General features: G+C 35.5%; 1 protein-coding gene across 6 annotated transcripts in view; it reads right to left on the reverse strand.

The window, feature by feature from the left end:
- The window catches only part of LOC114753426 (ankyrin repeat and zinc finger domain-containing protein 1), a 49445-nt gene that overhangs the window by 12670 nt on the left and 20672 nt on the right, over positions 1-16103 (reverse strand). For 2 of the 6 annotated variants that reach the window (XM_028942395.1, XM_028942149.1), the window contains 4 exons: positions 14723-15373; positions 13557-13634; positions 9197-9277; positions 8532-9015 (listed from right to left, as the gene is read on the reverse strand). In XM_028942395.1, the coding sequence (XP_028798228.1) occupies positions 8752-9015; positions 9197-9277; positions 13557-13634; positions 14723-15373 (1074 nt within the window). In that variant the 3' untranslated portion in view covers positions 8532-8751. The other 4 variants (XR_003741028.1, XR_003741025.1, XM_028942199.1 and 1 more) reach the window with 4 other exon arrangements.

Genomic DNA, 16103 nt, shown 5'->3' on the forward strand with positions numbered 1-16103 from the left:
TTCATGTCATATGCAATTATTTAACTTATGCATTATCATGCCATTAACATGCCATGGAAAAGGAGCACATAACACACCATTCAACAACTCAATTATAGATATTTTCCAAGGCATCAATGCAAGGAGTTAAACACATATCAACATTCATAACTTAAACATACACAAAACATAGACGACTAATGTAATTCAATACCAAAATTGTAAGTTCCTGCTACCTATTTACAAACTTAATTCCTCAGTTCCCTCCTCTTGTTCTTAAGCCCTTTCTTGTTCAATGCTAATGCTTATCAAACAAACAACAATAGCATTCGAATCAACTAAACAATTTTATTAAACACTTTAACTTAAAACCCTAACCCTTTAACCTTTATTTTAGGCTTTTAGTATCATCTTCTTTAACTTAATTTTCACATGTTTTTTCTACATGATTTTTAACATAGAATTCATATATAAACATACATATATCAAAATCCAATTCATCCCCCCATAACTATGCTTGGCTTAGAGGTACACTTGAAATTCAAAAATTTGATTTCCAATTTTAATGCTTTCAAACATATATTCTTCACATTTCCCTAAACAAGTTCACCTTCTAAGCTCATTGAAAGTATAAAAATAACAACAATCAAACCCTAGCTTATGAAACCCTAAGTTTCACAACTTGAAATTCTTCCAAGAGCAAAGTCTAAACACCATTTTTAAATCATTCTCTATCCCCTAATCCATATATAACCTTTAAATCATTCATATCTCATCATTAACCAAATTGAACAGCACCAAACCCTAGGGTTTCTAGCCTTTAACTTCCTTCAAAACCATATTTAAAACTATCAAACCATAGTACACCACAAACTAGAAGAAAATCCAAGCTCTTACCTTAGTTTAGCACTTGATTTGACCTAAGTTTTGCTTGAATTTCTCTTCCTCCTTCTTCCTTCTACTAGCTAAGTCTCTTGTCTCTTCCTTGCTTTTGGAGTTGGCTAAAAATTGGCTAAAGAGAAGAGGAGGGAATATATATAAACTTGGATCCAAGAATTTACCATAAGGTAACTTCTTCAAGTTACCATTTTACGCTCTGAACACTTATACACATCTTACTCCTTCTGCCCTCAAGATCACACCACCTTAGCCCTTTAGGTGTTTGATTTGACTGATTTCCAATGCCTTGCGAGTCAAGATCACAAATTAACCAAGGATTACACTATAGTGGCACAATCTCGAGTCGTTTTACTTATGGAGCCTTAATTGAGAAAGTGTCTAAGAAAACTTGTAAAATTGGGACTTGGTTATTGAAAATCATGTTGAGAATAGTGAACAAAAACAACGCAAAGAAAATACTTGTTTTTGAGGTTTTTGTAATAAAAGCAATGAAAAGGAATGATTTGGATTAAAGGGTTCAATAAAAATGACTTTGGCAATAAAGATTGAGCTATCCTTGATCTTTCAAAATATTTGGGATTTTAAAATCACTAAGTCTTGATTAAAACCCTAAATAATCATTTAGGTCCATGCTTAAATTAGTGAAAATCACTTTGATCAAAATGAATCAACACCTTTTCAAAACACTGTTATGAAGACCACTTAGTGTGTAAATGAAGGAATAATGCAATGCTCTCTCTTGGTTACTGATTAGCATACAAGATTCAATGGCAATCAATCAACTAACAATAATCATTGTGAACCAATCAAAAGCCAAAGGTTGGAAAGATATAACTATATAAAAATCAGAAACACATTCCATCATTTAGTTTAAATAAAGTAAATCAATCATAAGGAAAAACTTATCAGTTATCCAAGGTAGTAAATATGATATTCAACACTAAATCTAGAGGTCTAAATACATATAACTACAAGGATTGAAATAAGAAACTCCCCACTCTAGTCCATGAGCTTAAGCTTGCATCCCCATCACCAGTGATCACCAACTTTGCCTAATAGCTCCAATCTTGCTCTAATCGATTTCATCACTCTTGATAGCCATGAAGGATAAAATGGGTATGGAAAGGTGGTGTAGAGATGGAATAATCAATGAAGAATCAAGAGATTGGTGATGAAATGAGGTAAAAATAGAGAATTTTTAGGTGGGAGTGGTGGAGAGTTAAGAGAAAATGAGAGAGGCTAACCCTGGATAATGACTGACAGCTAGCTGCCTCAATTTTTGAGCCTTTAACCTAATTTGGAAGCCCCTGGCATCAGATAAGTGAAACTCTGCAGTTTACTGTCTAAAGCGCTTCGCCACGGCTAAACAAATCCTTTGCCGTGGCGAAGTGGTATGAGAGGAGTTATTGAGAACTTGACGACTTTGCCACAGTGAAGCCATATCTTGTGCCGCGGCAATGGTGCACAGTGAGGGTGAATCCTTCAGGTTCTTCTCTTAGCTTGGATTTCTACATCCTTATTTACTTTAAGCTCCCTATGGTACTTTTCAAGGTTCTTTGACTCCTTCTTTGGTTCTCCAGATCCTTTTATTTACCTATAACATTAACATAATTTCTTATAATATCTAGTTCCTTATGATCCAAGTTAGATGAAAATCAGCTAAGAGTCATTAAAAACACTTAAAAAAGCATGAATTAAATACAAAAGGATAGTGATAAGAATTGTCTCAAAGGTAGCCAAAAAGTGTGTAAAAACACTTCAAGAACTTTAGAAATAACTCAATAATAAAAATATGGTCAAATCCATGTCCTCCTTATTCAATTCCTAAGCCACTTCATAGGAAACCTCCTATGCCACCTATCACAAATGTGGAAAAATAACACTTTTTTACTCAACAATTTCATTTTTTCAAGCTTAACCTTTAACAATATGTATTATTCCATTCATATCCTCTCCCCTAGCACCATTTTCTATAGAAAGAATTGAAAAAAACTTTGTCCCACTAAGCCTAAGACTATCATACTGTGTACTGTCACAATATCGATTGAATTTTTCTCTTTACGTCAATAGCTTCGTTTTAACGATAAGTGGTTCCTCTAATTTTCTCATATTTAATTTTGACCTATAACTCTTTCAATTGATTTTTTTTCCAAAAATAAGCCTTTTACATATATAATTCGGCTTTAAATATTTTAAAGCTAACCTATGCATCTCTATAGACCAAGAACAATTTTAAAATTCATAATAACTTCTAAAATAAAGTTTCTATTTTTTCCTGAATTATTGAGGTCTCTACATATTTTAAATAATTCAATTTGGCCAATTTTTTCTGAATTAGCCAAAATTTCCTGAAATTATAGAAAATTTCAAAATAAATTATTTTCATGCTATTTTTATCTTTCAATCCTCAAGCACTATCCTAGACCTTTTATCTATTTTTCATGGATTTTCAAGAATTTTTAGGAATTTCAAGCATAATTTCCCAAAAGCCTTTCCTTGATCAAAACTTTTCAAAATGATGGTCAACTTCTTTCCTTGGTTTTACCTCAAAAGTTGTTTCATTTATGTTTCTACTACATTGCTTGGCCCTTAGTCAATCCTGAATTCCTCATTTTCTATGTTATAATTAACAGGATATGACATAGCAATATACATCACATTTATCAAATAAAACAAAAGAGGAGGCAATACAATTCAAATAAATTACCTATGCCTCTAAAGCTTTCCTTAATAGACTCACTATTGAACTATCACCTTAAGATATTAAAAGCAAGAGGATGATGCAAATACCTTGGTAACTAACATTCCAACTCATCATATATATCAGCATGTGCTCGTGAGGTGTTAAGTAGGCTCTGCACCCTCTAGAAACCAAACTTCTCATTATAGGCTAGAACCAATCATTCCAACACTAAATTTAGTGTCACAATAGTTCAACTAACTCATCTAAATTATTTATTAACTTCTAGTCACTCTAATATATTAAAATTTTCAATTTATCACTTAAGGTTCCAACCTCCAAATACCCATATGTGAAATTTAAGCTCAATCAACAAGTTAAACTAATTAAACCTTAATTCCAACTCATATGAAAATAACCCAACCATCAAACTACACATTAAATAGTTAGGTTATCTTATTTATCAAAAACCTCAATCTAACGTCAAATTATCGCTTAAATCTTCACTAAACTTAAACTCCTACAAAATAAGCTGATAAAAAACTTTATCCAGACAAACTTATTTGTACGTAATCTAACCAAATTCCATCTTAGATTCATCAACCCCTACCCACACAATCTCGCCCAAATTTGAAATCCAAGAAGAAAATTGGGTTTAAATGAAAGAATTGAGCTGACTTGTGTGTTTCAAGGCTTATAAACCTTAAAAAATTTAATCCCAACTGTTGTCCGCTCAATTTTAGTCAAGAACCTATTGATTCTACTATCCAAACCATAAATTCCAAATATCGTCTTGAGCCTCTAAATAAAAACTAATGTGCCCACTTCGCTCCACCAAAGCATCTTTTGTAACATTCTAAAAAATTCAGTTTCTTTTCTGCGTAGCTAATTGCAACAAAGTGTCTTAAGTCAAGGGGACGACTCTATACAATTTGCCATAGTAAAATGTTCGTTATAGTGAATGGATGAAAACGGGGTCTAAGCTCTCTATGTAATTTGTGGTGTTAGAATGGCAGTACACCTAAGAGAGGGTGAATTGGATGATATAAAAATTTTTAAACCCAAAAAACAATAATGTAAATGAAATAAGTTTTAGTTAGAAAGATATCACCAAATGAGTAGGGGGGAGAGAGAGAGGAACACAATAAATTTATACTAGTTTGGTCTTAACCACTTGACTTACATCCAATTCTCATAGCACCTTTGAGAGTTTTACTATTCCCCAAGATTTTAATCGGGCTCTTGGCGCCTTAGTAGAACAACCGAAAACTCTCAATCGCTCCTTCGTACTTCAAAAAAAACATATATTTGGAAGCATTAAGATTGAAAATGAAATTTTGGAACCCTAAAGGGTACCTCTTGGGCAAAAGGAAAAATAAAAGGAGGAATTGGATTTTGATAAATCTAAGTTCATATATGGATTCTACATAAAAATTATATTGAAAAAGCTTATGGAAGTTATGTTAAGAAAGATTATACTAAAACTCTAAAATAAAGGTTAAAGAGTTAGGGTTTTAGATTAAGGTGTTTGATAGAATTATTTAAATTGATTTGGAATGCCATTGTTGTTTTACAATGATGTAATAATTACATGTTTTGATGACTCAATGACTACTCTATGATGTGTAACATAAACAAAGAATAATCCATATGGTGTGCAATATGGTAAAGGCATTATATGAGTTGATATTGTATAATTACATAAGAATGACACTTAAAAGGGATAAAATTGACCTAAAATGAGCCTATTTTGAGTCCATGTGATTTTGGACAAATGGAAGAGTTTGACCACAAAACTTGGCAGTGCCATTTAATATATCTCACTTTTAGCTTCAAAATGAGTGATAATTTATTAAAGTTGGAGTTTTATACAAAAAATTTATACCCATCTAAAATTAGGCATAAATTTTGGAAAAATAAAAAATTGACCATATAATCGTGCATCTCTGTGTGAAAACTAGGCACACCTGTGATGGATTCACAACTAGAAAGTATTTGTTTCCTTAAAGATATTTTAGAAAGTTTCAAATAGAACTTGGAATCACCTCCTTTCGACTTTTCTAAATTTAGTTATGATTTTTTAGTATCGGGCCAGCTTTAGGGTTATAATGACCAATAACCCAAGAACAGTTATTTTGAAATTTAAATTTTTTCATCTTAAGGATTTGATATGTATAAAAGTTGTAAGTCAAGGTGTGACTGATACCTTAGTCGCTTCAGATGCAAATTCGAGTCTTGTTATGTATTCTAAAACTAAATTAACTACAAAAACGAAAAACTCTAGTATGCAAGTATTGTTGAAAGTCTAATATATGCAATGAGGTGCACAAGATCCCACATTTGTTTTGTGGTAAGACTTCTAAGTAAGTTTAGTCCAACCATTGGGCTTCACTTAAAACCATATACAGAGCCAAAATATGTCAAATGAAACCATATTTCATGGCATAAAGCTTAGAAAATCAAACCTTAAAAATTTCTTTCTTGAGCTACTATTGACTTGGTAACCCCAGAATTTTGGTCAACTCTAAAAATTCCTTTCCAATTTTGCCCTTAACAAACTATATAATTCCTTCTATGTCCCTTCATCAAATTAACATTAAAATGTGGAGAAAATAGAGAGAAATTTGTACTCTCTCTTACCCTTGACTATTGCTCCACTTATATTACAATTTTACTCCATATTGGGTATTTTTCCTAGTCCTGACTTACCTAATTACACTGGAACATGTTCTGGCACTTTTTCATCACACTTCACATGGCATTATATATGCATGTACATAAAGATAGATTCTTTTCCCCTTGTCTCTCTTTTAAACATTTAATAATATTTATTTTAGAGTAAACTTAACCTAATTTTTTCTATTGGTCCATAACCCTGAGAGTCTATCTTTGGGTACCACTAACTCCTTTTTGTCATGGGAAATAATTTTTATTTTTTATCAAACCAAACTTTGACATGTAAGAAGTTTATTTTGACTTATCCCAAATAGTGTATAAATAAGCTTTAAATTCTATTAAAGCCAACGTCTACGTATTATAGGGACAAAATCCTTTTTAAAACCTACAATAATTTCTCAACTATTTATTCTTTATTTTTCCTAATCCTCTGAGGTCTTTGGATGCTTTAAATAATCTAATTTCAGCAAATAACCCATAATTAGCTAAAACCCTGGGAGCTTCATAATTTGCTTCAGGGGTATTTTGTCATCTTTAATCTCATATGAGCCTCAGGACCTTATTTCCCATTTTCTAAAAATTTTCTAGAATTTTTCTGAAACTTTTGGACATACTTTTCATTGTTACCTTTTGCAGCCCAAAGCTTTTCCAAATTATAATTAGGTCCTTGCTAGAGTTTAGCCTCAAGAATCATCCCTTCAAGGTTTCTAGCATAACCTTTGGCTCATATTCATCCTCATTCTTTTTGTTCTGGCCCTGAGGCTTCACTACAACCTTTAACTTCCTCATCTCTTGGTCCCAAAAAACTTTTTCTTTGCAACTTGATCCCTAAGAATTGTTCTTATTTTTTCAATAAACTTCTAGGACTCTTGCCAATTTGGATCTAGTAGCTTGTCCATTTTAAGCTATTTCTTACACTTCTAGACCTAAAATTCCGGATGTTACAAGGGAGATAAGTTACAAAGGTGATAGTTGCAAGTGTAAACAGCCATTTCACTTCTTGATGATGGTGCCTTGGCATCTAAAAGATGTGTTGTAGCACTAGAGAAGGCAAATGTCATCTAATATAAATTGAAGTGTTGAACTAATAAATGCACCATTGTACTCAGCAACAGAAGCAGAATTTTTTCTCCTTGAATGGCAAATATGCTAAACCTTCATTTTAACAGTTATGCCCCCAGTTCAAAGTCTTCTGCGGAAATGCATGCTAGACATTGTGCTCAAGTTATCAAATACCTATCACAATAGTGAACTTTCTCAACTTGAGTTCACACTCATCAATCCCTTTCTTTCTTTCAACATTCATGCTTACCTGTCAAAAATAAACATTTATAAGTGGACTGCTTGTTCGTTATTTTCTTAATAATATTAACATCATACCTATTTGATGCCTTTGATTAATTTCTCATCACAAACTCATGAAACCACTTTCAATTTGTATTTATAACTCCACAAATATGCTCACAGCATAATTCAAATATACTGAAAATTGGGGGGGGGGGTGAACCAGCAGCACCTTAATGTCAAGATTAATTTTGGCTAATCAAAACAAAATTGGCAAATGATATGAAAATTGAAGAATTTGATTAATTTGACGGAAAACCCACAACATTTCTTCAGGGCGATCCGCAAAATGACATCTTTCCTTGCAAGCGAGGTTTCCGAGACGTACGATCCAAGTCATCAGTTTACATAAATTCTGTTTTGTGTCAACAAAATGATATTATAAGAATAAATAGTCGCGGACCAAATTGTTTTTCACGTCCATGAAATTCTAGTGCTTTTAAAAAAAGGTTTTTTAAGAAAACTAAACAAATCCATATAAATATATTTTATTGACTCTCGTGCGGTCGTGCCCATGCCCGCAAATTTTTTCCCGTGTACAAAACTACAAAAAATTATGTGCGGGCCTTTGGCGGGTCACACATGCATGTCATAAAAATGAAAACAGAGAAGGAAAAAGGAAAGGTGACCAAATTGTACCTTTCCCTAGAAAGTACTGCTTCCTCTCAGTTTGAAAGTTTTAATAACTGGCTTGATTTTCCGTAGCATGAGAAAAACAGTTGGATTGCCCAACCCCCAAACCCACATTGGTGAATGTACATCATCGTTCCGACTTGCAGTGAATAAGATACCCGCAAACTTAATACAAAAAATGAACATATAATATCAAGGGTGTGAATTTTCTCATGGCGGGGTTTTGATTATGTTACAGGCTATAGCTTGGTGTATCCACATGCCTAGCATGAAACACCAATTTTTTTCAGGGGGCTTAAGACAAAAGAACACCATGCGGTTAAAAGTGGAGCAACGTCACTGAATATTTTACTATGCTTCCTTGATTAGGATAAATTCTGACGACCATATTTTGTTCCTTTTGACAAATGCTCAAAGTTACTCTCAATTCTCAACTCTTCCCATCCGCACCACATCATCAAACATAATCACAATATTTTAAGAACAATGATGGGTCAGGAGTAATCTTGCAAAATGAAACTAATATTAACAGAACACTCTCATCCATCCTCTAAGATCTCCCTGTGTACATGCATGCATGAACTGCTGCAGTATTTATAATTATACCTATGGAATGGAACTTTACCAGCAAGTGACATATTACAACAGGAACAATATATGTCACCGGCTGCCCCACCTTTTGGTTCTGAAGTGCTCAAGACGGTTGTCGCACTGCTGCCTTGAATCTTGAGGGCAGCAAGTCTTCTCTCAGCAGCCCCAGCTCTCTTCTCTCTTTCTTCAGCCTGAGCTCTTCTCAGTTCCTCCTAATTGAGATGAAGCAGAAGCGATGAAATTGACTGGTGCATTTATTCATATTACTTTAACATATATAGTGTTCAGATGGGAGAGTCTGGGAATCTGATAAAAGCATAACATGATATTTTCAAGGCATCAAAATTGCAAAAGACACGGCCTTTTTAGCCAGCAAAAAGTTCAGTATCTAACCTCTTTAGATAATTTCTGAGTAGAAGTTACAGCATTCACTTCGTTTTCTGCAGTTTTGGAAGCATTCTTAGCAGCTTCAGCCTGGACACATCGAACATTAGCCAGAATGAATAATAATCTTTCAACTGAAGTGAGGAAGGAAAAAAAGAAAATAGTAAAGGCATCCGGATTGGCTGTCCAACCCTGCAATGGGCAGCCTGCGCATCTCGCCATTGTGACAATTCCATTCATCCAACAAGCTGGGCCATCCACTGTTTCAAGTTCAGCAAATCTTGGCCAATGATTACAATTCCAGTGTTCTCCATCATCCACAACCCCTTCTTCCTTGTTCTCCCTCCATTGCCATTCTCTTCTTCCAGGATCTAGTGATCTGCAGTGGACTAGGTCTTTTTTTTTCTTTTTTGGGTCAAAACAGCGGACTAGGTTTTGATGACTCACCAATTATACTCTCTTTGCACGCACATAAATGTAACTAGAAATAATAAAGGTGGGCGCAGCTTACCACACAAGTAGCTGCCTAGGTTTGGGTACAGCAGTAATTTAGGTCAACTGTTCTTTTCTAGGATCACATTTCCACTTCCAGTCATCTCTCTTAGTCTCTTTCATTGTATACACAAAGCATGGTTTACCTAGAGGAGAATATATAAAGCTACCAACAATAATAGATCAAATGATGTTTCCAAGATGAACAGAGGCAATGTTCTAGTTTAAGGAAGAAAATGACAGTAATATACCAGAAAAATGGAAATTCACTACCACCTTATGTAATCACATCGCCGTACAATTTTATATTTTCTTTTGGGAGCAGAGTGAGGTGAAAGGTACATAAGGCCCAAAGTATTGTTTCCAGTAGGAGGAGAATTATCCCAATAGTAAGATTTTCAAGGGAACGAAGGATCAGGGGCAATGAGAGTTGGAAGGAGAGAACAGGGCAAGAGAAAGAATGAAGAACGGGTTGTGCTTGAAGTAGTAAAATTAAATCCAAATCGAATGCTAGGATGCACTTGAGTTGATAAATGACATGGACCCCTTGAACAATCAAACAAGCAAGATGAAGATACAAACACAATCAAACAAGCAAGATGAAGATACAGACTCCCCATCACCAGAGATAGGCAGGGAATCCGGACGCAAAGTAAGAATTGTACCATGCATTTTTGTTGTTTTTGTTGGTGAAAAACCTAATGGGCCAATGGGCTGATTACCCTAAGTAACTTAGGGTAAATCTCAGAGGATTGTTTCCCATTGAGCTGAGCCTAAAATCATGGGATTTTAGTCCTGATTCTCTTACATTATATTCCTGCTTCTATTGTATCATAATCCCAGGCTAGAATCTCGTTGATCTCTCTATCATCATTGAGAGCCTGTATCTATTTATACATTGTGAATACTAGAATAATACACAAGTTTCCACAAGCCAAATACTCTGATTTCCGAACCACAGTTTTGAACACAATTATGCCAATCACAGCTCCTCAGAGAAAATTCCCCAGCAAATTTGAAGCTAAGCAAAGCTATTTGCCTGATTGCCTCCTAGTTAAAAATCAGCAAAACCACTATAGCTCTCAATTGATCAGAACTCTATCGCAACATATCTTTGTGGTGTTTGCATGGTCAAAGGGGGATGAGAAAACAGAGCAAGTGATATATGGTAATAGTAGTACTAGGGGTAATTAAGAAAATAGGAAAAGGGTAGTAGGCTATAAATTAGGTATTGGAGGTTGTATTAGGTGTCTATTCAATTGAATATCACTCTTCTATTCTTATTCTCTCTTCTACTGTTATCAATGGCATCAGAGCCAGCATTTTAGCCGCTGTCAATCCTCCCAACAATCACTGCATTGCTCCAACTAAAACAAGAAACAACTCTATTAGAGTAAAACTCTTTTGTCGTGCACACACTTATCAAAATCAACAGCCATTGACATCTTTATTAATAGACTTCCCCAGAGATCCAAGGAGTTTATTGCCTTCTACACTCCGACCACTCTTGCTAGTGGGATGTGTATAGCTGATTTTCAAGATCGATATAGACCACACAATCGAGACCCTGACAATGAATACAGAATAGGCCAGCAAAAAGAGTTCAAGATTCTGAATCATGCTGTACCTGAAGGAATAGAGGAAGCATCTGGCAAGATTTCTAATCTCACCATTGTTGTTAAAGGCACGAGCGATGATGCACTTCTACAAATAGAGGCTGCGGAGGATTTGAAGCTGAATGCAGTTCATTCAAACAACAACATGCCATCTGAAAGTGACGATGTTGCTACGAACGTGAACGATTTGATTCTAGTCGATGAAACTGATGCTAATGAAGAAGGAAAAAATGAGATGATGAGAAGACAGGAGTGAAGACAGCAACGAATTGAGAATTGTCAAAACCAGAGCCTCTGCTAAGTCACATGGTTAACGATGGTTTTCACCGCCACTATGGGATACTCTGTTCTTATGATCAATGATCCATATTGACACACCCACTACTGCACCTTCGACCTAATCGCACTTTGCTCGAGAATGCATGTCCATCCTTCTCTACTCACAAGACATTGCAAGCGGCTTCTTCATTCACTGCTTGAGCTACTGATTCTTCCATTTTGGACCCTAAATCCGGCTTGCTTCTACAATCGCTTGGGGATAAATCCCATTTACAAGTCCAAATCAGTGCTCCTTCCGTGTTCAATACATTTTCTCTTCTGTCTACCTCATCCTCACATTTGTTGAAGTCCACAAACCAGATCTCATTCATTAAAGAAAGGAAGAGCAGTACTAGGCTCTTATCTATGTGATTTGCGCCTAGAACCAAGATCGCAACCTTGAGTCCAGGCTACTGCATCACTATCACTTCTAATACGATCAACAAGAACCCCAGCAATGCTGCTGACATGAAGGTTTCTACGAAGGTGAAGTACTTCAAGCTGGTCACCCTCACTAACATGATGATATTTGCTGTTGACAATCTATCCATCTTCTCCGGTTCGCATTCTCATGTCAGGAACATGGAATTCCACATGATGCTGAATCATTACTTGACATCTATGGACCTGGAGAAGCTACCAATGGGAACGCCTTTGTCAACATTGGAATAAGGACAAATGCTGCTTATCACTACCTCTAGTGGAGGCTCAACCTTAGCTCCAATGAGGAATAACCGTGTGAGCCAAGAACGTTTCAAGGGTGAATCGGGTTGGGGTTGGGTCAAGTAGGGATGCTGATGAAGATGGATCAGGTAAATCTATTGAAGAGGCATGAGAGGTTGGGTCTTTGTGCATGCTTTTGGAATCTTCTTCGGCTGCATATATGGAGGGGTCCGGGTTTTCAATTTTACTTTCACTTTGGCTGCTGTGTGTTTCATGTGGCAGCAAGAAAAATCATGGGCTCAACATAGGTATAGTTAAGAGACAACCTTAAGATGAGGTCTGCTCTTCAAACATATATGGGCTGGAGCACCTTTGGATTACAATTTGTAAAATTTCAGCATTAGGTGTCATTTGGTCTTAAATGGACTATGCTAATGGGGCTCCTAGTCTACTAAGTATTGCAGCAAGTTGGACTAAAGGACTACCGTAGGAGGCTTGAGTTTTGATGCCCATTAATTTTACTTCCAATTTCTTTTCCTTTTATAAATCAGCAATTATGATTTAAAAAAAAAAAAAAAAAGAACAGAGAGCGCTCAAGCAAGAGTTCTATTATAATAGTTCCCCCCCCCCCTACTGCTTTTTTACTCATCCTTGAGGGCAAGGATCTTTTTCTTGTGGGGAGTATTGATATATGGTAATAGTATTACTAGGGGTAATTAAGTAAATACGAAAGGGGAACTAGGCTATAAATAAGGTACTGGAGGTTGTGTTCGGTGTATATTGAATTGAATATTACTCTTTTACTCTTATTCTCTCCTCTACTGTTATCAGAAAGAAAATATTATTTTAATGAGCATACACTCTGTTAGCAGCGTTACATAATGATCCTTTTGGCCGAAAGGTTAATTCCCAGGGTAGGCTTTTGAAGCAAGACAGCATTTTAAGTCATTAATTCTCTCCCGATTTTATTGGACTTTTCTTTTTTAATTCTTTTTCCTGGTTTGTAGACTAGAATCTCGGTCTATCACTCTCATATGATTGAGAGATTTATATCTATTTAAATGACTGTGCAATCTGAATGAAGAATTAAGTTTCTGCAACCAACCTTTCTGCACATTGTTCTCACCAAAACCAACTATTTCAATTCCACCACATAGAATCTCAAATCTCAAACTTTAAGATAAACCGTGTTAATGAAGTCATTGTTAGTGTATCTAACATAAGGGTAATAGATAAGACAGGCCAGATCCATTTTGAGACGGAAACCAGCAAAGATGTACCTGAGCCCTTTTTTCTTTTGCTTTACGTAATTTTTTTAATTCTTTTGCTCTGGCTTTTCTCTTGGCATCCTTTTCAGCCTGCACAGGCAAAAACGGGCATCATTATTGTGTCATGAAAGTTGTTAGTTTGACCATTAAACCTGAAATCACGAAACAGATCTCATTGACTCCAATAAATTATCAAAGCAAAAAAACATTTTCTGAAAACAAAATTTTTGTTGTAAATTTGGCTACAAAAATGCCAGGTTGCATAAACAAAATATTCACATGCTTGGCTATGCATTACTCCAAAGTAAATGAGGGCTACAATCAATTCAAACTTCAACTGTTCAACTAGTCAACAAGCTGTACTTCAGCCTGTCTAGCAATGGTCAATATGATTAGTATCCTGACTATCTTGTGTTCCTTCAAACTTGCTTGATTTAATATGAAAAACTATCTTGCCTTGATTTTTTGTCTTCGCAACAGGCAAAAGACTGAACATAAGAAGAACCAACAATCACTGGTTGGATGTTGCTACCTGCGGCAACGTTAAGGTATACAAGCAAAATCTGATAACAGATATGTATGAACTCTAGTGATCCAACAGAACTTGTTCTCAAACAAACTTCTCTAATATGACAGAAGGACTTGCAATCAAATTCACTTGTTTCCATCATGAACTACTCTTCTCATATATTCTCTCTGCCACAATATTGTCACGAAGCTGTTTTATTGAATTTTGTGGATAAACCAACTATACAGCAACACTGGAGTAGAGGGGTGCTTAAAAGATAAAAGTAAAGGGAAAACAATATGTTAACAATGAAAATGGGATTCCTACATTCAAGAGGCAGAATCTCTCCAAAACTTTCTGGTGTTCTCCTTATCATTGTCCTCACTGCAGCGTCATCTAAATCTTTCTAACAGCCCCATCCCATGACAAACTCATCAGTAACCACTCTATCATTCTCTTCTGTTTTATCTGTTTTCTTCCTGCTATATAATCTTTAATAACTGAGGCTCATCAAAAATGTATCCATTACACAACCAAAGTAACAAGAAGAAAAATAATCCACCAGTAAACCAAAGTAAATGAACAAAGTAGATCATATGAAAGTACTGCTTTTGTAAATAAATCAGATTTGAAAATCCATTGAGCTAGACCAGATTTACATGCAAATCACCTGCTTGGCTGCTTGTGATTCTTCCATTTCTTTGGTCAATGCACTAGGCACTTTTGCTGCACGCCAATCCCATTTTTCAGGGTTTGATGCCATGAACCTTCTGAAAGTATTCCGCACTTCTTTATCATGCGCCAACATATAAGGGGTCCTTCCTCTTTCATCTTTAATGCAAGGATCTATGCCCTGTTCCAGTAACTTCAGAACCTTGTGAGAGTCACCAGATTGCACAGCTTGATGCAAAGGAGTTGATTTACCCATTATCCCATTTTCGCTCTCACTCGCACTTGAAATAAGGAGTTCACTATCATCTTGTTTACTTGAACAAGCCTCACTTTTATCCTGGCTATCTGAGTTAGTAAATGCTTCTTTGTCAACGGCTGGGTTGGCATTTCTCACAGTAATGGGAGTTGACCCTAAATCCTCTTCTACCTCATAGGATACTTGAGTCAACTGGCTATACACACGCTTTGCTTCTCTCAAAGTAGGCCTTCGGACAGTCAATGGAATGCTTCTAGTAACATTATGCTGGTTACTAAAATACGGTCTCTCTCCATCAAAGAGCAATTGACGACTACTTGATGGATCATGTACGAATATGCAATTCGAAGCATCAAAATAAGCTCTCCAACCAGTAAGCAGCTCTTGAATTTCCTGAAAAGGTTGGCTCAGCAATAGTGAGTCAAGCCTAAACTTATTTTGCACAAGAACAAATGAGTAAATGCAAGCAAGCAAGCAAACAAAAATAAACAAAGGGAAAACGTAAATGGAAAAAGAAAGTAAACATCCTTGCGCATTAACATCTGTGTTCAAGGGAGGAAAACCGTGAACTAAATGGGAAGAATAATTCTTTTCACAGGGAAAAACGTTTTGTTAAAATTTATGACTAGTAGGATCAATCAAAATCAAATTATGAGATATAGCAACAAGGTTCTTAATTCATTAACCTAATTGCAAATCAATAACCATACAAATGACACGAGTGCTAACAACTCAATGGACTAAATGTGAGTGCTACTTAAATCACAAGTCACTTTGAGTTGGCATTCATAGAGGGATGAATTCTCCATTTGGTTAAATACACAAACATAAATTGCTTTTTTGACATAGGAAAAAGACTTGATACAAATTTAATTGCCCTTAAAAAGGGGGGGGGGGCCCTCAGCTATTGACAGAGTCATTGACCTTACAAACCCCGAGTTTCCCACTAGTCATCATTAAGATGAAAACTTCAAATTAGGGGGAAAAAGCACATACACATATTATTCACTGATATATTCTTTACAATCTCAATCTAGTGCAACATGGCTGATATATTCTTTACAGTCTCAATCTAGCACATGTTCGCTATATCAGCCCAATCTGAGACACGAAATTGCACAAA

Source organism: Neltuma alba, unplaced genomic scaffold (assembly GCF_004799145.2).
Source record: "Neltuma alba isolate B1F8T4 unplaced genomic scaffold, ASM479914v2 tig00000174_pilon, whole genome shotgun sequence".
Taxonomy (NCBI): Eukaryota; Viridiplantae; Streptophyta; class Magnoliopsida; order Fabales; family Fabaceae; genus Neltuma; species Neltuma alba.